At 41.4% G+C, this 25,252-nt stretch overlaps 1 protein-coding gene across 7 annotated transcripts; it reads right to left on the bottom strand.

The window, feature by feature from the left end:
- Nucleotides 1–1,317: 1,317 nt before the first annotated feature.
- Nucleotides 1,318–25,247, bottom strand: LOC115184123 (carcinoembryonic antigen-related cell adhesion molecule 1). Of its 7 annotated transcripts, none has more exons than XM_029745114.1 (11): nucleotides 24,817–25,247; nucleotides 24,547–24,575; nucleotides 23,862–24,155; nucleotides 12,463–12,529; nucleotides 8,437–8,703; nucleotides 8,129–8,290; nucleotides 3,268–3,588; nucleotides 2,834–3,109; nucleotides 2,388–2,636; nucleotides 1,910–2,029; nucleotides 1,318–1,635 (listed from the first exon to the last, which is right to left on the bottom strand). In XM_029745114.1, the coding sequence occupies exons 6-10, from the start codon at nucleotides 8,178–8,180 to the stop codon at nucleotides 1,953–1,955; spliced, it is 975 nt and encodes a 324-aa protein (XP_029600974.1). In that variant the 5' UTR covers nucleotides 8,181–8,290; nucleotides 8,437–8,703; nucleotides 12,463–12,529; nucleotides 23,862–24,155; nucleotides 24,547–24,575; nucleotides 24,817–25,247; the 3' UTR covers nucleotides 1,318–1,635; nucleotides 1,910–1,952. The 7 variants fall into 7 exon arrangements, with proteins under 7 accessions (XP_029600974.1, XP_029600982.1, XP_029600987.1 ...); XM_029745122.1 differs by having other exon boundaries at nucleotides 23,862–23,971; XM_029745127.1 differs by having other exon boundaries at nucleotides 23,927–23,971.
- Between the last annotated feature and the right edge of the window lie 5 nt (nucleotides 25,248–25,252).

The following is a 25,252-nucleotide window of genomic DNA, read 5'->3' as shown; positions in this document are numbered from 1 at the left end:
TAAAAAGCAGGTAAAAATACACCTTATGGAACAGCTGGGACTGTGAAGTAACAGAAACATAGGCACAGACACATGCATACACACACATGATAACATACGCACTATAAACATGCACACATGGGTTTTTGTATTGTAGATATGTGATAGTAGAGTAGTGGCCTGAGGGAACACAATGTGTCGTGAAAAGTGTTATGAAATGCAATGTCATGTAATATTTTAAATGGTTTATAACTGCTTTAATTTTGTCGGACCCCAGTAGCAGCAGCAGCTAATGGTGATCCATCATAACTACAATTACAAATGGCATTGTTTTGTGTGAAAAAACTGCACATTAGAGTGGCCTTTTATTGTCCCCAGCACAAGCTGCATCCGTGCACCCGGAGCGCCAAGTCTAGGACCAAAAGGCTCCATAACAGGTTCTACCCCCAAGCCATAAGACTGCTGAACAATTAATCAAATGGCCACCTGGACTATTTACATTGACCCCCCCCTGCTGCTACTCACTGTTTATTATCTATGCATATGCATACCTATGCATACCTACTTGTACAAATTACCTCGACTAACCTGTATCCCCACACATTGACTCGGTACCGGTACCCCCTGTATATAGCCTCGTTATTGTTATTTAATTGTGTTACTGTCACGACTTCTGCCGAAGTTGGTCCCTCTCCTTGTTCGGGCGGCGTTCGGCGGTCGACGTCACCGACCTTCTAGCCATCGCCGATCCACTTTTCATTTTCCATTGGTTTTGTCTTGTCTTCCATCACACCTGGTTCCAATTCCATCAATTACATGTTGTGTATTTAACCCTCTGTTCCCCCCATGTCCTGGTCCGTAATTGTTTGTTGTAGTGCTTGTGCACGGTATGCTGGTATTTACCGGGTTTTGTTTGACCCATTTATTGTATTGTTCTGTTGACGGTGGTTTATGTTTATTAAACACAACCGTTGTAAATCAGTTTCGCTCTCCTGCGCCTGACTTCTCTGCCGCCAGTACGCATCGCATTATAGTTACTTTTCATTTTCTATTTTAGTTTATTTAGTAAATATTTTCTTAACTCTTTCTTTAACTGCTTTGTTGATTAAGGGCTTGTAAGTAATAATTTCAAGGTAAGTGTTACGTGTTGTATTTGGCGCATGTGACAAATAAAGTTTGATTTGATTTGTAATGGTCGTGCTGTTTAATCAGCTTCTTGATATGCCACACCTTTTCTTGGCAAACGAGAAATGCTCACTAACAGGGATGTAAACAAATATGTGCAAAAATGTAGAGAAATAAACTTTTTGTGTATATGGAACATTGCTGGGATGTTTTATTTCAGTTCATGAAACATGGGTCCAACACTTAACATGTTGCATTTATGTTTTTGCTCTGTGTACAGGAATCTTTCATGACATGTACCATGGATTGCTTTGATTCATATATATATATATATATATATATATATATATATATATATATAATCATAAAATTTGATATAAAGCCCAGGTAATATTGCAGTTTGACAGGCTAAAGTACATCTCTACATATTAAAACTAACGACAGGTTTGATTCTATACAACATCCTCTTGCCCAGAAGATTCCAAATCAAGATTGTCCTTCATCAGCAAAGAGGCTCCGGGGTTGACAAATCTACAGAAATATTTACAACAAAACATGTTTCACACAGAGTAACCAACACAAAATCATGGCCATTATTATACCAACAACAACAAATATGCTATTATTATAGAATTGTTTTTCCTTATCAATAAATTCATGAAATATTATTACATAATAATATCATAACATTCTCTATTCTTTGCATAAATGTAAGACTTATCATAATAAAAAATTATATTTAAACATTAAAACATTTAAACATACTCATCATGTTTATGACAGCATACATCACATTCATCCTCACCCTTCACCAGCCCCTTCTTGTCCCTCTCTCTCCTTTCAGACATCTACAGTTGCAGCAGTCCCACCCCCAGGACACTGGTCACCATCAAAGCAAACGACCACATGGGGGCAGCAGAGGAGGCTGTAGAGGGGAACAAGTCATATCACCTGCTCTGGTATGAAGCTACATCAGGTCAGTGCAGTGATCTCAGGGATAAACCTTATCCAGCAATTCCAATGAAATTCCAGAGGAGTGTAAGGCACGAATAAACCCTTTGTATTTACACAAATTAGAGTGACTGAAATATCAGGTTTGCAACTTATTATCCAGGCTCAGAATATGGATACAAAGTAAAAGGTACAATGCCAAGTCACAAAGTTCTAGCTGTCTTACTTTACACAATACACTTATTTTGTTAACATATATGTGTTATGTACTTAATCTTGGATACACTTCATTTTTTCATGATTTCTAACTGCAACATCGAGCTGTAACTAACCTCTCAGCTTGTGGACCACAGAGTCTTTCAGTCCGGTGATGTTATTGGTGGCAGTGCAGGTGTAGTTCCCAATGTGTAGCGCCTCCATCCTCTCTATGATGTACAGGGTGTTGTTAACACCCGTCTCTGTCCTGTTGAACATCCAGGTGAACGTAGCAGGAGGGATAGAGTCAGCCGAACAGCTCAGACTTACCCTGTATCCTGTTGATGCTGCTAATGGTCCATCTATTGATATGTTCTGAGGTCCAACTGCAACATGGTCAAATAAAATAATGATCAATGCTAAATAAACTAAATACTTATTCCGTGGGTCTATACACTATTGAAAAGCAAAGGCAAGACATTGTTTTGTTTTTTTCAACGGCAACATCCAGTGAGTTGGTAATTGACATAAGGATGCCAAGCACAATCACTCCTGGAATTAGGATCTAGTAAATAGTACTCACAGTTGACAGTCAGGTTGTGGGATGCTGTCCGGTTGCTGACAGGGTTGCTGACTAAACAGTCATATTCTCCGTTGTCAATACGCTGAACAGGACTGAGATGGACTGTCCTGTTGTCTACAGAGAAGGTGATATTGTTGCTGGGACACAGAGGGAGGCCATCTTTGATCCATTGTATGGAGCTGATGTTGCCAGCAGCCTCACAGGTCAGGGTGGTGGAGCTTATGCCAGCTATCAGGGTGGCTGGGGGGCTAGTGATGGTGGCAGCAGATAGCAACACTGTAAAGAGGTTAACAGTATGGAGAGAGTGAGACAGGTACAGTACATTTGAACAATCTGTCTTAATGTATACAATTTTCATATTCATAGCTGAAAAAAATGCCTTGGTGAGTCTAAGATACGATGATGCGACTGCCAAGAATAGAACTGTGGCCCACCATAGACATCCAGAGTGGTAGCTCCTTGTAGCTCCAGAGCCCCGTCTGGTATGATGCTGACTCTGTACTCCCCTTGGTCCCTCAGGCCCAGGTTCCACAGCTCTAGAGAGCCAGTGGTTCTGTCCAGACTGATCCGGTCTTTGTGGTCAGCATTAGTTATGTTGACCGTAGTGGAGGTGATGATATTGACCCTGTTGAAGGTCCAGCTCACTGAGACAAAAGGTTTGGCTGGTGGACTGAGGGTTGTGGTGAACTTCACTCTCCCTCCTATGGCTCCAGTCAATGGTCCTGGCGGTAACACACTCTGACCTACACACAGACCTGGACGAGACAGAGGGAGGAGGAAGGAAATGTAGTAATGTACACATAAGACGTAACAATACATGAAAAGAAAAACAATACATTGAAATATATATATATATTAAATGTAAATAGACTTATGTAAAAACCTTGCTTGTGAAATACACAAAAACATTTTATTTTTCTTAGTCCAGTATAGCTATAGCTAGTTAAATAGCTTCAGCAGGTAACCTATTTGAATAACACCCTTCAAAACCCATTATGTTTTGCATGTTAATTGTAGCAATAGGCATACCTGATGTTAGAAACACAATGGCTGCTGTGAAAAGTGTATAGTCCATGGTGAAGGATGGCTCTGTCTAATGGAAGTACTTGTAGTGTTGACCAGACCATGTCCCTACTCCTTTTATATTCCTACACCCCTCTGATTGTCCCCTCTGAAGACAAGGCCCAGCCCCCCACTCAGTGATACAGAACAGAAACTAGCTTTATGATATAGCTGTGTACACACATTACAATGCCCTCTGGGAATTTCCATTCTAAGAGGTTATTGGAGGTCACGTTGATGAGTGGAAAATAACAAACAATAGCTTTGTAGAGACTTCCTCTTTAGGTCTTTATCTGTACCATCTACCATTGAGACAATAGCCTATCCCATTGATGATTCATTCTGCTTCCTATTGGCCATGGTGTATCAGAGTGATCAATGGAGGCTTCAACAATTAAATTAACTCAATAAAGCCTAACACGGAACTGGATGAAATGAACCATTCTGTTTCTTATTGCATCTACTAAATATTGATATAATGATCAAAGAGTAGAGGTGTTGAATATCAAGAAGATACTTCATAGAATCCTAAAATGCATTATTTGGTATATAATGGAAATAGTATACTTTATTTAGATACAGGTTAATGGTCCAATACAGTCCTTTTTATCTCAATATCAAATAATTTCTGGCAAACAATTAGGTACCTTACTCTAATGGTTTCAACTAAAATGGTCGAAAAGAAACAAAATTATTCCTTCTTAGCAGAGAGTACTTTCTCAAGTAAGAATTTTGCCAGGACTGTCTGGGAGTGGTCTGAGAGCAGAGGGGAAAACTGAAAACTTGCAGTTATTGGCAGAGAGATATGGAACTCTCTTTCTTATTGGTCTATTAACTAATTTACCACCTAGTGATGTCACCAGGCAGGACAAAACTCGATCCCACCAAAACAGATTGATATTTCAGGCGATCTTTTCAAACAGCTCTTACACTAAAAGTGCATTATCATCATTTTCACAATTTCACAGTATTATACCAACCTCATAGTGTGGCAATATACACTGAGTGTACAAAATATTTGGAACATCTTCCTAATAATGAGTTGCACCCCCTTTTGCCCTCAGAACAGCCTCAATTCGTCAGGGCGTGGACTCCACAGGTTTTCGAAAGTGTTCCACAGGGATGCTTGCCCATGTTGACTTCAATGCTTCCCACAGTTGTGTCAAGTTGGCTGGATGTCCTTTGGGTGGTGGACCATTCTTGAAACATACAGAAAACTGTTGAGCGTGAACAACCCAGCAGCATTGCAGTTCTTAACACACTCAAACTGGTGCGCCTGCCACCTACTAACATACCCAGTTCAAAGGCACTTAAGTCTTTTGTCTTGCCCATTCACCCTCTGAATGACACACATACACAATCCATGTCTCAGTTGTCTCAAGGCTTAAAAATCCTTCCCTTCATTTACCCTGATTGAAGTGGATTTAGCAAGTGACATCACTAAGGTGTCATAGCTTTCACCTGGATTCACCTGGTCAGTCTATGTCATGTTTTGGACACTTTGTGTATATAAAACACATACAAATCACATTTTTGACTGCACCGGGCCTTTAAACACATTTCAGTCAAGATTTACCTAAATCAGTGAATAATACAACAGAAGTGGTCTGTTTACCAGGTTTACAAGATTTTGTTGGGAGTTGTGTTTGAGCAGGGTCAGTCAGGTGATGCATTCCAACGCAAGGAGGATCAAAGACACTAGACTAGTGGTAATGCACAGGGTCAGAGGTCAGGTGACACAATACGGAGCGAATGAAAACCTTCATCAAACAACCAAGAAAAACTCCACTTATTTATTTAGGAGGCACTTGTCTCTCTCTATTGGACAACCATGAAAACCAGTTAGGTTTGGGCAAAATGTGTCAGTATGTCCGAAAACCAGGAAACAATGTTGATGGTAGGATCCTTGAGAGAGTATTGAAACTGATTTAGAATTTTTTACACAATAAACAAAACTTAGATACTGTATGACAAAGTTAACCTTAAATGCTTAACTCCTGTCTTGTGGTCACTCAAAAGGAACATGCAAGATTGTACATACTGTAAGTATCCTTCATAACACGTGTGATTGTACATACAGTGCATTCGGAAAGTATTCAGACCAATTTACTTTTTCCACATTTTGTTACATTACAGCCTTATTCTAAAATTGATAAAATATTTTTTTTGCCCTCATCGATCTACACACAATACCCCATAATGACAAAGCAAAGTTTTTAGAAATGTTTGCAAATTGACTAAAAATAAAAAAACAGGCTAGGTCACTCAAGCACATTCAGAAACTTGTCTCGATGCCACTCCTGCGTTGACTTGGCTGTGTGCTTAGGGTCATTGTCCTGATGGAAGGTGAACCTTCACCCCAGTCTGAGGTTGTGAGCGCTCTGGAGCAGTTTTTCATTAAGGATCTCTATGTACTTTGCTCCTTTCATCTTTCCCTCAATCCTGACTAGTCTCCCAATCCCTGACGCTGAAAAACATCCCTACAGCATGATGCTGCCACCACCATGCTTCACCGTAGGGATGGTGCCAGGTTTAATCCAGATGTGACGCTTGGCATTCAGGACAAAGAGTTCAATCTTGGTTTCATCAGACCAGACAATCTTGTTTCTCATGGTCTGAGAGTCCTTTAGGTGCCTTTTGGCAAACTCCAAGTAGGCTGTCATGTTCCTTTTACTGAGGAGTGGTTTCCGTCCGACCACTCTACCATAAAGGCCTGATTGGTGAAGTGCTGCAGAGATGGTTGTCCTTCTGGAAGGTTCCCCCATCTCCACAGAGTAACTCTGGAGCTCTGTCAGAGTGACCATCGGGTTCTTGGTCACATCTCTGATGAAGGCCCTTCTCTCCCGATTGCTCAGTTTGGCCAGGCGGCAAGCTCTAGGAAGAGTCTTGGCGGTTCCAAACTTCCTCCATTTTAAGAGTGATGGAGGCCACTCTCTTCTTGGGGACCTTCAATATTGCAGACATTTTTTGGTACCCTTCCTCAGATCTATCTGTGCCTCAACACAATCCTGTCTCGGAGTTCTACAGACAATTACTTTTACCTCATTGCTTGGTTTTGCTCTGACGTGCATTGTCAACTGTGGGAGCTTATATAGACAGGTATGTTCCTTTCCAAATCATGTCCAATCAATTGAATTTACGACTAGATGACCAATGGAAACAGGATGCACCTGAGCTCAATTTCGAGTCTCATACAAAGGGTCTGAATGCTTTTGCAAAATAAGGTATTTCAGTTTTTATATTTTTAATGCCTTTACCAAAATTTCTAAAAACCTGTTTTCACTTTGTCATGATGGGGTATTGTGTGTAGACTGAGGAGGACATTTTTTATTTAATCCATTTTAGAATAAGGCTGTAATGTAACAAAATGTGGAAAAAGTCAAGCGGTCTGAATAATTTCCGAATGCAATGTAGGTACAAAACATGTGTGCTTGTATAGAAATGCACAATTACACATTGTCTAAATTGTCCAGGTAATCTGTGTCAGCTGGTTCTCTAATTCCTGACATGGGTTTATGTGGGGGCTTGGCGCCACCCTGATGTCACTATACATACTCTACGGTGTGTATCTGTACTGAAACTGGCCACACCAAGTCAACACACATAGCTTTATAGACAGGAAGCATGGGGTCAGAGAACTCTATGTCTAATGGGACTGACCAAGAAAATCTTTCTTTTAGTGCCCATTCCTTAAACACACACACACACACACACACACACACACACACACACACACACACACACACACACACACACACACACACACACACACACACACACACACACACACACACACACACACACACAACTTCAGACAGTGAGTTCAATGTGGCTGAATCCTTTGTATGGAAGTATGTTTGTGTAAAGGCAGTACTGGTGGCAGGTGGCAGGTAGCCTAGTGGTTACAAGCATTGGGCCAGTAACTGAAAGGTTGCTGGTTTGAATCCCCAAGCAGAGATGACAGAAAGACTACACATACTAACCAGGAAATGTTGAAGTGTTGCCAGATTGTTCATTCATGATCACTCGTACTATTTATTCTGTGCTTGTTTGATTTGAATACAAAAGGAGTGAAATAATTGTATGGACATCATAACATGTTTATAGAAGACTACTTACGGTGTACAGTCAGGCTGTATTCAACCTCAGCAGAGCCGACTGGGTTGGTGAGTTTACATAGGTATTTTCCAGCGTCACCTTTATTCACAGGATTGATAGATGTTGTCTTCTTACCCTCAGAGATGGTTATGTTGACACCAGCAGACAGATGCTGACCATCCTTCATCCAGTCTCTGGTGATGTTGAAGCCAGAAGCGTCACAGGTTAAGGTGACAAAACTACCCTCTATGATTGGAGGGTTTGGGGAACTAATGAAGGTAGCACCAGATATTGATTCTGTGAAAGGAGTTCAAAGAAACCTTACGGTACATGGACCAGAGACCCAACATCCCAGTTCAGCTGTGACCCCTTAAGATCTGTGAAACCTTAAGAACCACTCTCTCTCTTCCCATGACTGTCTCCATTTCCTCTCTACCACTTACCCAGCACAGTGATGTCAGAGGGCTCAGATGTCTGGTACCTCAGGGTTCTGGTATTATGGGCCTAGCAGCTGTAGCTACCACTCTGACTGGCCTGGATGTTCTCCAGCCTGAGTTCTGGTCCCATATTGGACAGCAGTGTTCTATTCATAGCCCACTGAAACTGGGCAGGAAGACTGGACTCAGCTGAGCAGGACAGAGTGAGGTCTGACCCTGATCCATACAGTACCTCTAGAGGGGTCACTTTCATTGCTGTGTTTTCTGGACCATCTGCAACATATTTGGAAACCATTGTAAGCCCAGTAAAACAGTGTCCAATCAATGTCATGCTCAAGACCAAGAGTCAAAAGTCAACCAGCTAGAGTGGTCAACAAGTGTAAGTCATAGAGCCAGTAGAATATACTTGAGGATTATCTGCAAAGCCAAAAATAAGAAGTCATTGGATAAAACACACAGATGCATACCGTTTTTTAATGAAAATGGACTCACAGCTGATGGTGAGGGTTAGAGGCTGGCTGGTTCCATTACTGATGGGGTTGAACACATTACTGCTAAACGACCCCCCGCGTCACGTTGACTATGGTGAGAGTGCTTTTCCCATCACCAAACTGAACTCAATCATTGGCTGTGACTTCAGAGCTGCCATTCAGCCAGCGGTAAGAGAAGGGGGAGGAGCCTGAGGAGGAGCAGGATAGTGTAATGACATTGGCTTGATGGGGGATGTTTATGTCCCCCATAAATACCTCCCCCCTCGTTTCTCTCTATCTACTCTATAGAGTTGACTCTTGAAAAAGCCCTTTGTTAACATAGAGATTCTGGAGACATCAAAAGGTGGGAAACGGAACCATATTTTGGTAATCCAACCAGTTGAAAATATGCGTTGGTACTTATTAATGAATATGATGTCAGTTCAGTAGGCGTCTGAGACATGATTACTGATGATAGGACGACATAAACTGTATCTTGGATAATCTACACATTCTAGTTATCAGATTCACATGGAATTGTTGTGCAATTTAAATGTTTAAATATGAAACTATTTGTGAAAAGATTAAATGTAATTTTTAGCTTCTTAATGAGAGAATGGTTTGTCAGAAGAACACCACTCTGCTCACTCAGAGGACCCGCCCAAGTGAACAGACATGGGTTGTAAACTATGAAGCACGGCCCTCTCTCCCAATCCTATATAAGCCCCTTGACGAAAATGTAACTTTCTGTTCCAAGGACGTGAGGACTTACCATCCCCACATTGAAAGGACAAAGATCACCTACAGAACTAAGAACCTAACGAAATTGTCATCGAATTTCAATGTGAAGGTGATGACCTACACGCCGGAAGGATGAATTTCGACTATACCAGTCAGAATATAGCATGAGCTTAATTAAGGTATGGCAACTTGGTATGAACTTTGAACTCTTATTCACTAAAGAAGTGCTACCCCCTCCACCCGCTAAACGTGGGCTAGGAGAGGACGGACAGAGTATCCATTCTACCACGCTCCAGTTCACCACTAGACAGTCTTCAGAGGACGAGAGATCCATGCTGGACAACCCGGCCTACCATCTACGACCAACCGATCAATGCGCAGCTCAGAGTAAATATTTATTGCATTTTCCTTTTCCAAATGGGCGGTTATTTAGAATGCATAACATTCTGTATTTACGATAGAGTAGCTGCCTACGGCCCGATAGAGACATAGCTTCTTCCTTTGTTCCCCAGTCTTCCCGCTCTTTCATTCAAACCCAACCCCCTTTCCTTTGTGTAACAAGCTGTCATGTCGGCTCCGTCCACCAGGGCCGTTTTCTTTATGACATAATTTGTAATCAATGTATGATCCATTCTGTGTCGATGTAATTCTGTGTGAATATTTAGTAAATAAATAATTAAACCAAATTTTGTATTGCTGATTCAACTTGTTAGCCAGGGTTCGTGAAGATAACCAAGAATGTACAACTTTCAGATGAGACTGAATAAAGTGACAATTAAATATTGACTGCTATTGATGTAAAATATTACCAGGTCTTTAAGAGTTTATTCGGAAGATAACAGCTCTATAAACATTATTTAGTGGTGCCCTGACATTCTAGTTAATTACATTAACCTGATTAGCTTAATCAGGTAATATTAATTACAGATAAATTATTTTATAGAATAGCATGTCATATCACTTAATCCGGCATAGCCAAAGACACGACAACAGACTGACAGAGCTGTTGAATTCCACTAAGTCTGTGTTGTTGGGAGTTATCACCACATTAGTTACTGGCTCTGTGGGTTAAAAACAGAATAACTACTTTCTATTTTGTTTAGATGACAATTTCTGAAGAATGTACCACTTCTGAACACCTTGTTTCATCATACACTACTAACAAAAATTCACGAGATCATTAGAAACAAATGAAGTGGAGAAATGGCACAGTGCCCAGACAACTGACTGCATTTGTGGAACAGCTATCTATTTGTATTTGCTAATTGTCTTACTTTTTAACTCTGCATTGATGGGAAAGGGCTCGTAAGTAAGCATTTGACGGTAAAGTCTACACCTGTTGTATTAGGAGCATGTGACAAATAAACATTTATTTGATTTGAAAATATACCATCTACTCTATAGATGTTTCTGAGTTCATCACAGAGGGAAAAGTTAACTTTATGGCAAAACCATTTACTAAATCTCGATCAGAAGTGCTGCAACAACAGTACTCACCATACACCTCCAGCCTTGTTTCCACACTCAGCGGTGATCCTTCTTTAAGAAAAAGGGATACTTTGTATTTTGCACCGTCCCACTGGGCCAGGTCCCTGAGCTCCAGGGATCCAGTGGTTCTGTCCAGAGTGACCCTGTCTTCATATCCAGTGAGTGATGGTAGCGATGATTATATGGAGACCATTCACACTCCAGAATATTGTGACATGTTGACTCCTAGATCAACCGTTGTGGTGAATGTCACATTTCCTCCTACTGCCGCAACTAGGGGGCCGTCTGGTAACACACCTAATCCATAACATGACCCTGGAGAGGCAACAACAGAACCGATTTGGGTATCTCTTCATAATGTATGTTACATGTACATGACAGGAGTGATTCTGTCATTGTATCCTAAATCAATTGTGTTAGAGGCAGGTTATTACATTGGTACCATTATTTTTCAAGGCTACTGATGTAAATGGATGAGTTATGTGTTTTACATTCTTTCCTACAGCTCAGTGTACAGGTTCAGAGGGAAACACATGTTGACCTGCTGGCCCTGAATGATGGCAATTATGAATATTAATCATTGTATCTATCACATTTCAGGTAAGACCCAGATGCAGACAACGTTGAAGTAACAACAGTTTATTAATCCAACAGGGGCAGGCAAAAGACAGGTCAAGGGCAGGCAGGGGTCAGTAATCCAGGTAGGTGGGGCAAAGGTACAGGATGGCAGACAGGCTCAGGGCAGGCAGAGGTCAGTAATCCAGATAGGTGGGGCAAAGGTACAGGATGGCAGACAGGCTCAGGGCAGGCAGAGGTCAGTAATCCAGATAGGTGGGGAACAGGTACAGGACGGCAGGCAGGCTCTGGGTCAGGGCTGGCAGAAAATGTAAAAACCCGGAAAACTAGAAAACAGGAACAATCGAGTTACAGAAACAGAGGGAAAACCGCTGGTAGGCTTGAAAAAACAAAACAAACTGGCAACAGACAAACAGAGAACACAGGTATAAATACACAGGGGATAATGGGGAACATGGGTGACAACTGGGAGGGGGGGTGGAGACAATCACAAAGACAGGTGAAACAGACCAGGGTGTGACAATATCAATATCTTAGAGTGTCCTTTTTACAATTTGACTCAAACAGCAGTCCATAAAGTAAGTCAATTAAAAGATTACATTACCCAGAAGCAAATTGTAAGATCACACTTATCAATAGTTGAAACAGAAAATTCCTCGAAGACTTAGATTATTGCCCTCCTTATGAAGACAAATCAATGTCCCTCTTTGACTTCCTTGTCTCTGTAATTTGCTGAGAACACCAGGTAAAAGCTCACCTGAGAGTACTGCCATGGTGAAAACGAATACTGCAGCTGCTTTCATGCCTCCTCATGTGTCAAGTGTCTGAAAAAAAGAGTGAATCTGCCCATAGTTTACCATGGCGGGGCCAAAGGTCCTGTGTCTTGGAGTGTTGTTCAGTACAGGGACTCATATAGAGTTGGGTTATTTGATGACCATAACCTATGCCATAATCACTTTATGATCACTTAGAACCAACACCCAGCTTTGTAGGAATTTATAATACTGAAGGTCAGTAGGTAATACCGCGTATCCAGGATTACAGGATTAACCATATCAGAAAAAGCTGGATATCAGAAAAATAAACATGAATAGTTTAGGAGCCTCATGCATCTACATTGTCAGAATTGCAGGTATTCATGACTATAAAGTGTTGATAATATATTCATTTTCATGGTAATTCTGAATCGTATAACTAAAGTACACTGAACAAAAATATAAATGCAAAATGAAACAATTTTAAAGATTTTACTGAGTTACAATTCATATAAAGAAATTAGTCAATCAAAATAAATGCATTAGGTACTAATCTATGTATTTCACATGACTGGGAATACAGATATGTGTCTGTTGGTCACAGATACAATAAAAACAAAGGTAGGTGCGTGAATTTCAAAAAACTGTCAGTATCTGGTGTGACCACAGTTTGCCTCATGCAGCGTGACCCATCTCCTTCGAGTTGATCAGGCTGTTGATTGTGGCCTGTGGAATGTTGTCCCACTCCTCTTCAATGGCTGGGCAACGTTTCTGGATATTGGCTGGAACTGGAAAACGCTGTCGTACACATTGATCCAGAGCATCCCAAACATGCTCAATGGGTGACATGTCTGGTGATTATGCAGGCCATGGAATGACTGGGGCATTTTCAGCTTCCAGGAATTGTGTACAGATCCTTGCGACATGGGGCTGTGCATTATCATGGTGAAACATGAGGTGATGGCAGTGGATGAATGGCATGACAATGGGCCTCCAGGATTTCGTCACGGTATCTCTGTGCATTCAAACTGCCATCGATAAAATGTAATTGTGTTCAATGTCCGTAGCTTATGCCAGCCCATACCATAACCCCACTCCCAACATGGGGCACTCTGTTCACAACGTTGACATCAGCAAACCGCTTGCCCACACAACGCCATACAACCGGGATTCATCCGTGAAGAGCACACTTCTCCAGCGTGCCAGTGGCCATCGAAGGTGAGCATTTGCCCACTGAAGTCAGTTACGACACCTAACTGCAGTCAGGTCAAGACCCTGGTGAGGATGACGAGCACACAGATGATCTTCCCTGAGACGGTTTCTGGCAGTTTGTGCAGAAATTCTTCTGTTGTGCAAACCTACAGTTTCATCAGCTGTCTGAGTGGCTGGTCTCAGATGATCCCGCAGGGGAAGAAGATGGATGTGGAGGTCCTGAGCTGGCTTGGTTACGTGTGGTCTGCTGAAATGGTAGAGAAATTAACATTACATTTTCTGGCAGCAGCTCTGGTGGACATTTATGCAGTCAGCTTGCCAATTGCACGCTCCCTCCAAACTTGTGGCATTGTGTTGTGTGACAAAACTGCACATTTCAGAGTGTCCTTTTAGCGTCCCCAGCACAAGGTGCACCTGTGTAATTATCATGCTGTTTAATCAGCTTCTTAATATGCCACACCTGTCAGGTGGATGGGTTATCTTGGCAAAGAGAAATGCTCACCAACAGGGAAGTAAACATATTTGTGCACAAAATTTGAGATACATATTTTTTTGTGTATGGACATTTTCTGGGATCTTGTATTTAAGCTCATGAAACATGGGACCAACACTTTACATGTTGCTTTTATATTTTTGTTCAGTACATACAGTTGAAGTTAGAAGTTTACATACACCTTTGCCAAATACATTTAAACTCAGTTTTTACAATTACTGACATTTAATCCTAGTAAAAATTCCCTGTCTTAGGTCAGTTAGGATCACCACTTTATTTTAAGAATGTGAAATTTCAGAATAATAGTAGAGAGAATGGTTTATTTCAGCTTTTATTTCTTTCATCACATTCCCAGTGGGTCAGAAGTTTACATACACTCAATTAGTATTTGGTAACATTGCCTTTAAATTGTTTAATTTGGGTCAAACGTTTCAGGTAGCCTTCCACAAGCTTCCCACAATAATTTTGGTGAATTTTGAACCATTACTCCTGACAGAGCTGGTGTAACTGAGTCAGGTTTGTAGGCCTCCTTGCTCGTACATTCTTTTTCAGTTCTGCCCACAAATTTTCTATGGGATTGAGGTCAGGGCTTTGTGTTGGCCACTCCAATACCTTGACTTTGTTGTCCTTAAGCCATTTTGCCACAACTTTGGAAATATGCTTGGGGTCATTGTCCATTTGGAAGACCCTCTTGCGACCAAGCTTTAACTTCCTGACTTATGTCTTGAGATATCCACATAATTTTCCTACCTCATGATGCCATCTATTTTGTTAAGTGCACCAGTCCCTCCTGCAGCAAAGCAACCCTACAACATGATGCTGCCAACCTGTGCTTCACAGTTGGGATGGTCTTCTTCGGCTTGCAAGCCTCCCCCTTTTTCCTCCAAACATAACGATGGTCATTATGGCCAAAGAGTTCTATTTTTGCTTCATCAGACCAGAGGACACTTCTCCAAAAAGTATGATCTTTGTCCCCATGTGCAATTGCAAACCGTAGTCTGGCTTTTTTATGGCGGTTTCGGAGCAGTGGCTTCTTCCTTGCTGAGCGAACTTTCAGGTTATGTCGATATAGGACTCGTTTTACTGTGGATATAAATACCTGTTTCCTCCAGCATCTTCACAAGGTCCATTGCTGTTGTTCTGGGATTGATTTGCACTTTTCACACCAAAGTACGTTCATCTCTAGGAGACAGAACGCGTCTCTTCTGAGCGGTATGACGGCTGCGTGGTCCCATAGTGTTTATACTTGCGTACTATTGTTCGTACAGATGAACGTGGTACCTTCAGGCGTTTGGAAATTGCTCCAAAGAATGAACTAGACTTGTGGAGGTCTACAATTTCTTTTTTGAGGTCTTGGCTGATTTATTTTGATTTTCCCATGATGTCAAGCAAAGAGGCACTGAATTTGAAGGTAGACCTTGAAATACATCCACAGGTAGACCTCCAATTGACTCAAATGATGTCAATTAGCCTATCAGAAGCTTCTAAAGCCATGACATCATTTTCTGGAATTTTCCAAGCTGTTTAAAGGCACAGTCAACTTAGTGTATGTAAACTTCTGACCCACTGGAATTATGATACAGTGACTTATGTGAAATTATCTGTAAACAATTGATGGAAAAATTACTTGTGTCATGTAGAAAGTAGATGTCCTAACCGACTTGCCAAAACTATAGTTTGTTAACAAGAAATTTGTGGAGTGGTTGAAAAACAAGTTTTAATGACTCCAACGTAAGTGTATATGAACCTCCGACTTCAATTGTATCTTATAAACTGATAATTACTGGTCTGACACAAAGAACAACAGAGTAGTTGGAAAATAGCAGGCAATATTTATTAGTCATTGTCACGTCCTGACCAGTAAAAGGGGTTATTTGTCATTATAGTTGGTCAGGGCGTGGCAGGGGGGTGTTTTTTTTTGTGTGTTTGGGTATTTTGGGTTTAGGTTCTAGTTTTCCTATTTCTATGTTTAAATCTAGTGAGTTTTGGCAATGACCTCCAATTAGAGGCAGCTGGTTGTTGTTGTCTCTAATTGGAGGCCATATTTAGTTGTGTTTGTTTTCACTTGTGTTTGTGGGTGGTTGTTTCTAGTATAGTCTGTGCACCTAACTGGACTGTTTTCGTATTTTTTTTGTTTAAGTGGTTTTTCTTTAATAAAATAAGATGAGCACTTTACCCGCTGCGTTTTGGTCCCCCTTCAACGACGCTTATGACAGAACCACCCACCACAACAGGACCAAGCAGCGGAGGAAGGAGCAGCAGGAGAGCTATTTGGAGTCATGGACATGGGAGGAGATCCTCGATGGCAAGGGTCCATGGAGCCAGGCTGGGGAGTACCAGCGCCCGAAGGAGGAGCTGGAGGAAGCGAAGAGGGAACGACGGAGGTATGAGGCATTATATCCTCCATTTCAGGAGGTGAGGAGGCAGCCCCAAAAAACATTTTGGGGGGGCATACGGGCAGTTGGGCTAAGTCAGGGGGAGCCCTGACCTAACTTCCCGGGCGTACAGGAGAGAGTCGTGGAGAAAAAAGGAGCCAGTGAAGGAATCAAGCGAGGAGCTTGACGCGAGATTCCGGAGAGAGGTACTGGCGGAAAGGGCACGAAGGAGCACCTGTGCTTACTATGGGGAGCGACGGATCAAGCAAGCACCATGTTATGCGGAGATATGCACGGTGTCGCCAGTGCGCAGCTACAGCCCGGTGCGCTTGGTGAAAGCTCCTCACAGGTGTCATGCTAGAGCCAGCATCGAGCCAGGACCGGTGATGCAAGTAGCAAGCATCAGATCGCCGGTGAGGGTCCATGGCCCAGTGTATCCTGTTCCTGCTCATCGTACTCTTCCTCCAGTGCGTCAGCCCAGTCCAGTACGTCCTGTTTCTGCTCTCCGCACTAGCCTTGAGGTGCATGTTACTAGTCTGGTGCCTCCAAAGCCAGCCCCACGCATCAGGCCTCCAGTGCGCCTGCCCAGCCCAGTACGTCCTGTTCCTGCTCCCCGCAGTTGCCTTGAGGTGCGTGTTACTAGTCTCGCGCCTCCTATGCCAGCCCCACGCATCAGGTCTCCAGTGCGCATTCCCCGTCCAGAGCTTCCGGCGACAGTTCCCCGTCCAGAGCTTCCGGCGACAGTTCCCCGTCCAGAGCTTCCGGCGACAGTTCCCCCATCTGGAACCTACAGAGACGGCCTACAGTCCGGAACCTACAGAGACGGCCCACAGTCCGGAACCTACAGAGACGGCCCACAGTCCGGAACCTACAGAGACGGCCCAGGTGTCCGGAACCTACAGAGACGGCCCACAGTCCGGAACCTACAGAGACGGCCTACAGTCTGGAGCCTCCAGCGATGCTCCTCAGCCAGGAGCCTCCAGCGACGCTCCTCAGCCAGGAGCCTCCAGCGACGCCTCTCAACCCAGAGCCTTCAGCGGTGGTCTGCAACCCAGAGCCTTCAGCGGTGGTCTGCAGCCTAGAGTTTGCTGAACGGGAGCTACGGCCAGAGCAAGACCCACCTCCGTGGGGGGAGGATTGGGAAGGGGGGGTGTAGCACAGGAACCGTCGTTGACGGTGGCCACCCTCCCTTCCCTCCCTTTAAGTTTGGGGTTGTTTTGTGGAGTTTTTGTTTAATGCCATATTTAGTTGTGTTTGTTTTCACTTGTGTTTGTGGGTGGTTGTTTCTAGTATAGTCTGTGTACCTTACTGGACTGTTTTCGTCATTTTTGTTGTTTAACCTCTCTCGGGCAGGTGGGACGCTATCGTCCCACCCACGGTTCACACTATTCAACAGCCAGTGAAAAATCAGAGCGCCAAATTCAAAACCACAAAATATCATAATTCAAAGTTCTCAAACATAGGACTATTTTACACCATTTTATAGATACACTTCTCCTGAATCGAACCACGTTGTCCGATTTCAAAAAGGCTTTACAGCGAAAGCAAAACATTAAATTATGTTGGGAGAGTACATAGACACAAATAACCACACAGCCATTTTCCAAGCAACACAGCTAAATGAAGCACTAACCTTTGACAATCTTCATCAAATGACACTGCTAGGACATCATGTTACACAATACATGCATTTGTTGTTCGATCAAGTTCATATTTATATCCATAAACCCCATTTTACATCGGCGCATGACGTTCAGAAAATATTTTGCCTCCAATACTGTCGGTGAATCAGCACAACAATTTACAAAAATACTCGTCATAAACGTTGATAAAATATTAAACTGTCATTCAAAGAATTATAGATGAACATCTCCTCTATGCTAATGCTGTGACAGATTTCAAAAAAGCTTCAAGAGAAAAGCACACTTTGCAATAATCTGAGTACTGCGCTCAGAAAAATACACTAGGCAATACAGATACCCGCCATTTTGGAGTCATCTAAAATATTAAATAACATTAGAAATATTCACTTACCTTTGATGATCTTCATCAGAAGGCACTTCCAGGAATCCCAGGTCCACAATAAATGTTGCTTTGTTCGATAAAGTCCATAATTTATGTCCAAATAGCTCCTTCTTGTTAGCACGTTCAGTTAGCTACTCCAAGTGTAGGAAGCATGCGTAAAATGTCACGACGAAAAGTAAAAAAAAGTTATATTTACATTCGTTCAAACATGTCAAACGTTGTAAAGCATCAATCTTTAGGGCCTTTATAACGTGAAACTTAAGTAATATTCCAACCGGATGATTCCAGTGTCTTGAAAAACGTTTTGGAACTCAGCTAACTCTCACGTAAATGTGCGCTAATGAACTGATGTCCTTCCCTGGGTCAACAACTTCCCCACCTTCTTGTTCGCTCTCTGTTCATTCTAGAAGCCTCAAACAACTTTCTAAAGACTGTTGACATCTAGTGGAAGCCTTAGGAAGTGCAAAATGAACCCTAACTCACTGTGTTCGATTAGCAATGACTTGAAAGGACTACAAGCACCAGAATTCTCACTTCCTGGTTAGATTTTTCTCAGGTTTTTGCCTGCCATATGAGTTCTGTTATACTGACAGACATCATTCAAACAGTTTTAGAAACTTCAGAGTGTTTTCTATACCAAATATGCATATTCTAGTTCCTGGGCCCGAGTAGTAGGCCGTTTAACCTCTCTAGGGTAGGTGGCACCAAATCGTCCCACCTACGTAACAGCCAGTGGAATCCTGTGGCGCGTTATTGAAATACCTTAGAAATGCTATTACTTCAATTTCTCAAACATATGACTATTTTACAGCATTTTAAAGACAAGACTCTCGTTAATCTAACCACACTGTCCGATTTCAAAAAGGCTTTACAACGAAAACAAAACGTTAGATTATGTCAGCAGAGTACCCAGCCAGAAATAATCAGACACCCATTTTTCAAGCTAGCATATGTCACAAAAACCCAGAAGACAGCTAAATGCAGTACTAACCTTTGATGATCTTCATCAGATGACACACCTAGGACATTATGTTATACAATACATGCATGTTTTGTTCAATCAAGTTCATATTTATATAAAAAAACAGCTTTTTACATTAGCATGTGACGTTCAGAACTAGCATACCCCCCGCAAACTTCCGGCGAATTTACTAACAATTTACTAAATTACTCACGATAAACGTTCACAAAAAGCATAACAATTATTTTAAGAATTATAGATACAGAACTCCTCTATGCACTCGATATGTCCGATTTTAAAATAGCTTTTTGGTGAAAGCACATTTTGCAATATTCCAAGTAGATAGCCCGGCATCACAGGGCTAGCTATTTAGACACCCAGCAAGTTTAGCCTTCACCAAACTCCGATTTACTATTAGAAAATGTTGATTACCTTTGGTGTTCTTCGTCAGAATGCACTCCCAGGACTTCTACTTCAATAACAAATGTTGGTTTGGTTCAAAATAATCCATCGTTATATCCAAACAGCGGCGTTTTGTTCGTGCTTTCAAGACACTATCCGAAGTGTAAATAAGGGTCACACGCACGACGCATTTCGTGACAAAAAAATTCTAAATATTCCATTACCGTACTTCGAAGCATGTCAACCGCTGTTTAAAATCAATTTTTATGCCATTTTTCTCGTAAAAAAGCGATAATATTCCGACCGGGAATCTGCGTTTAGGTAAAAAGAAGAAAGAAAATAAAGCTCGGGGTCGACTCGGGCACGCGCCTAAGCCCATTGTCCTCTGATCGGCCACTTGTCAAAAGCGATAATGTGTTTCAGCCTGGGGCTGCCTCGATATCGTTCAGCTTTTTCCCGGGCTCTGAGAGCCTATGGGAGCCGTAGGAAGTGTCACGTTACAGCAAAGATCCTCAGTCTTCAATAAACAGAGGCAAGAAGAACAACAAGTTGTCAGACAGGCCACTTCCTGCATGGAATCTTCTCAGGTTTTTGCCTGCCATATGAGTTCTGTTATACTCACAGACACCATTCAAACAGTTTTAGAAACTTTAGGGTGTTTTCTATCCAAAGCCAATAATTATATGCATATTCTAGTTACTGGGTAGGAGTAGTAACCAGATTAAATCGGGTACGTTTTTTATCCGGCCGTGTAAATACTGCCCCTTAGCCCTAACAGGTTAATTTGGGTATGTTTTTCATCCGGCCGTGAAAATACTGCCCCCTACCCTAGAGAAGTTACGTGGTTTTTCTTTCATAAAATAAGAAGATGAGCACTTTACCCGCTGCGTTTTGGTCCCCCTTCAATGACGCTTATGACAGTCATTATGTTTTTACATCATTTAAATAATTTGGGTATCCAGCTTCTGTGCCTTTTTGACACCACAATTGACAATACAGTACACACACAATTATTGTAGTTATTATTTACAGTACAGTCCCCACCCCTACCACCAGAGGACACCTTTATCATGATTGTTATTTTATTTATTTTTGCCTTTATTTAATTACAGTTTTTCTCAATTGCTAAAACACTAAAACCCATTGGCTGAACAAAGTTCTCAGTTGCCTGGACTCATTTAGCTAATTAAGCAGTCTTTTGTTAATACCTTAAACCATTTCACATGGTAAAACACAATTTGCAGATCTCACTTAGACTTTTCAGACTTTTCAAACACATTCTCATTCTCAAAACACATTCTGCACTCTATTTCACATGTCATCCATACTGGTAAACACAAGTGGCAACAATCAAATACAAATAGAGAACACATGTCATTGACTGAACACAACCACTCAAAATTGATTTAACCTGTTTCAAATGATGCGACACAACCAATATAAGCCAATTCAGAGAGCAAACAGGTTGTTGAAGGTGGGAAGGAGAAAGTCTGAGAATGGATAGAAGAAACAATGTGAGAGGACGAGGACGAGTGCGTATGCGAGGTGGGCGACGAGGAGGAAGAGGAGGAGGAGGAGGGCAAGAAACAGGAAGAGGAGGACGAAGAGGAAGAGGAAGAGGAAGACAAAGAGTAGAAATATCTGATGAAATTCGGGCAACAGTTATAGACCATGTTCTTGTCCATGGACTGACAATGAGGGAAGCAGGACTTAGAGTGCAACCCAATTTCAGCCGATTTTCTGTGTCCACCATAGTAAGGACACTCAGAGAAGAGAACAGGGACAGTATACTACTGTAGTTTTGTAATTGCAAATTTACTGTACTACACTTTATGCAGCTGTTTCAATAGACATTTGTAAAGTTAATAACTGTATGTATTGTACTGCATGAATATGTTTTGTAACTGCACAACTACTTTTTGTAGAATTGCAAGGCTGCTACATGCAGGTGGAAGGACAGCTATATTCACTCGGGAGCAAGAGGCCGTTATAGTTGGCATGGTCCTTCAAGATAATGCAATACGACTCAGAGAAATCCAGGAACGAGTGATAAAAGACAACACACACTTCCAGGGGATCGACAGTGTGAGCATTTCCACAATTGACCGTGTCCTCCATCGTAACAGGATGCGAATGAAACAAGTATACAGAGTACCTTTTGAGCACCACTCACCAAGGGTGAAAGAACTGTGAGCTCAGTATGTGCAAGTAAGTGTACATTCAGAAACATTTACTGTAATCCAGATTGTCTACAGTACTAACACATAGTATGTGAATGACATTACTCTTCAGTACATACAATGTATGTGAATCAGAAGTGCATACAGTAGGCCTAATTGTACTCTACAGTATAGCACTGTCTCTGTACGACTTACAAAATCCTACATACAGTATATTGTATTTCTACACAGACAATATTTGACTTGGAATCCTTGGACAGACCCCATGAGTTCATATTTGTCGATGAAACAGGCTTCAATCTAACAAAGAGGAGAAGGAGAGGCCGAAACATGATTGGACAGCGGGCCATTGTTGAAGTCCCTGGTCAACGAGGTGGCAATGTCACAATCTGTGCTGCTATCAGCAACCATGGTGTTCTACATCACCATGTTACACTCGGGCCATATATCACCCAGCACATTCTAAGATTTATTGCCAATCTAAGAGATATTTTATTTGAGCAGCAGGTTCAAGAGCAGCAGGGTCAAGAGCTAAATGAGAATCCCATTCCCACCTATGTGATAGTGTGGGACAATGTCAGTTTCCACCGAGCTGCTCAGGTAAGGGAATGGTTTAACATCAATGGGCAGTTTATGAACTTGTACCTCCCTCCATACTCGCCTTTCCTGAATCCGATTGAGGAGTTTTTCTCCTCTTGGAGATGGAAAGTGTATGATAGACAACCCTACACCAGAGAAAATCTGCTGCAAGCCATGGATTTAGCCTGTGGTGATATAGGTGAGGAATCGTGTCAGGGCTGGATACGGCACACAACAGGCTTCTTCCCCCGTTGCCTCAGGAGGGACAATATTGCTTGTGATGTCGACGAAGTGCTCTGGCCTGACCCAGCCCAAAGACAAGAAGAAGCACATTGATCACATGTTTACTCCTTTGATTTTTGTCCCTTTTAGTATTGTATACTGTAGTACAGTGCATTGTAGGCTGTATACTGTACAATGGACAAATTGTATGGCCCTGAACATTGTGCTTTCCATTTATTAACAGTACTGACTGCTTAATAGATTTTGACTGGTTGCAGGTTCATATCAACAAAGAACAAGAATTACAGTATCACAGAGACAAAGGACAAGTTTGTGAGAGGCAGGGTACAGTACTGTAAAAATAGGGGTACAAGGAGGAGGAAGAACAAAAAACAAAATTGCAAAGAGCAAAGCAGAGTAGTAATTTCTGATCAATTTTGAGCTACTATGATAGAACATGTTTTCGTTCATCAAAAGACAATGAAGGAAAAATATGAATCTTTTTTTCAATTAAAAATGTACTTCTCCCTGAGAATTGTATGTTTTGAACAATGTGTTTTCTATTTTTCGGTGTATTGTTTACTGACTGCTTGAGAGTGTATATCATTTTGATCACTTTGTTTATGATTTGAGAGCAGTGTTTGATTTTGAACACAGGTAAAACTGTTTTGAGGCGAATGTTTAATTTTGCAAGAAGAGTCAGAGGTTATGTAAATAGTGCTTGAAGATGAGGTTTTGTGTTTAATGTTTTCAGGAAATGAAGCAAGGTTTCAGAAATTGTGTTTTAGCAATTGAGAAAAACTGTAACTGCCATGAATGATGCTCTAATTTATATAATTACAGTACATTAATGCGTTATCTACTTTCGATAACAAGGTTTTCTTTTCAATTTTACTAAATTACACAATAAAGCAGAAAAACATAGCATAAATGTATTTATTATGTACATTACATTTCAGATCCACACTGGGTGTGTGTTATCATGCAGGTTTTCTATGTGTTGATTGTGGAACTCACTGGAGAATGGTGGTTGAATGGAGATCTCTTCCTGACCTCTTACTGCTAGAAGGAAAGTAAGGGAGAAAAGAAAGGAACATTAACTTCCATGATCAGCTATAATAGGGCATTAATACCATTTAACATATAACACAGAAATCTATTGTTTTTACAGCATTACAGTCACATGGTGCTATGTGGTCTAGAACAAACTTATCATTATCTTAGTGTTGTAGGTATTCTTGAAGTCCTGCATTTCATAATTTGGGATAAAAGCACAAGTAAACAACAGTTGCCATGACAAAATATATAACCTCAAAGTCTTAAACAAACTATTACATATGTTAATGAATAACATGAAAGGGACCGAGACTGAATAGTTGTCATTAAGTCAAAAGTAAACTTCTATAATATAATAGGCAAATAGTCTGCATATATTATTTTTCACACTGTACATCCTGTTAAGCAAAGTAATCTTCTTTATTACAGTAAGACTGTAGTAGAATACAGACGTGCACAGACACATCCCAGGGGTGGCCATGTTTTACTTACTGTCAGGGGCAGAGGTGGAGATTGATTTTGTTGTGTGTTGTTTGAAAAACATAATTAATTATGAGATTGGAGATAAAGCGTATACTTACCTCCTCGATGGATTGAGTCAGCATTGCTTCTATATGAAACAAGAAATAAACATTAAAATGTATAAGAACATAATATTACACTGCTTTTAAGTTTCCAGTGAAGTTATAAGATCCTCATTTTACAATGTTTTTAAAAGTTTAGGGTGCTTTTGAAATATACCCAGGCCCTTTTCTGACCAGTTTAGATCAATGTGAAAACAGAGCCTATATTGTCTACTGCCTGCAGTGATAGAAAATACACTTGTTTGAATGAAAAGTTTCTTAACTCACCCATTTTCTTGATGAAATAGACTGCAACACTAACCACCACTTCCACAACCAGCAACACTATAATCACAATCCCAGTGATGGCAACAGCAGACAGCCCATCTGGAGTTAGAGAGCCCTCCGCTGCAGAGACCAGAGAGAGAACCATACAGAGATGAGAGAAAGGCTACAAACAGTGAATAAGCAGTACTGCACATTACAGTGCATCTAGGTGACAATTACAATACAACAAACACAACTAAAGGCACTATTTTAAAACAAGTTGGGATGCAAAACTTCATACGTATAACTTTTCTTCTACTAGCACTGACTTTTCTGATAATTACTTTATTGAGGAAAAATGTATTTACTATGACTGAGATATTTGGTTGTCCCACTTATCTATCTTAATGCACTAACTGTAAGTATCTCTGGATAAGAGCATCTGCTAAATGACTAG

This window comes from Salmo trutta, chromosome 3 (genome assembly GCF_901001165.1).
Source record: "Salmo trutta chromosome 3, fSalTru1.1, whole genome shotgun sequence".
Taxonomy (NCBI): domain Eukaryota; kingdom Metazoa; phylum Chordata; class Actinopteri; order Salmoniformes; family Salmonidae; genus Salmo; species Salmo trutta.
This window is presented reverse-complemented; position numbering and strand designations above follow the sequence as displayed.

What these genes read in the sequence shown, in the direction of transcription:
- LOC115184123 (XM_029745114.1), bottom strand. Translation starts at nt 8,180, where the DNA reads ATGAAGGATGGTCAGCATCTGTCTGCTGGTGTCAACATAACCATCTCT. An exon ending in CAACATAACCATCTCTGAGG is followed by an intron (nt 3,589 to 8,128) that starts GTAAGAAGACAA and finishes TGTCTCGTCCAG; the next exon opens with GTCTGTGTGTAGGTCAGAGT. An exon ending in TGTGGTCCACAAGCTGAGAG is followed by an intron (nt 2,030 to 2,387) that starts GTTAGTTACAGC and finishes TCCCCTCTACAG; the next exon opens with CCTCCTCTGCTGCCCCCATG.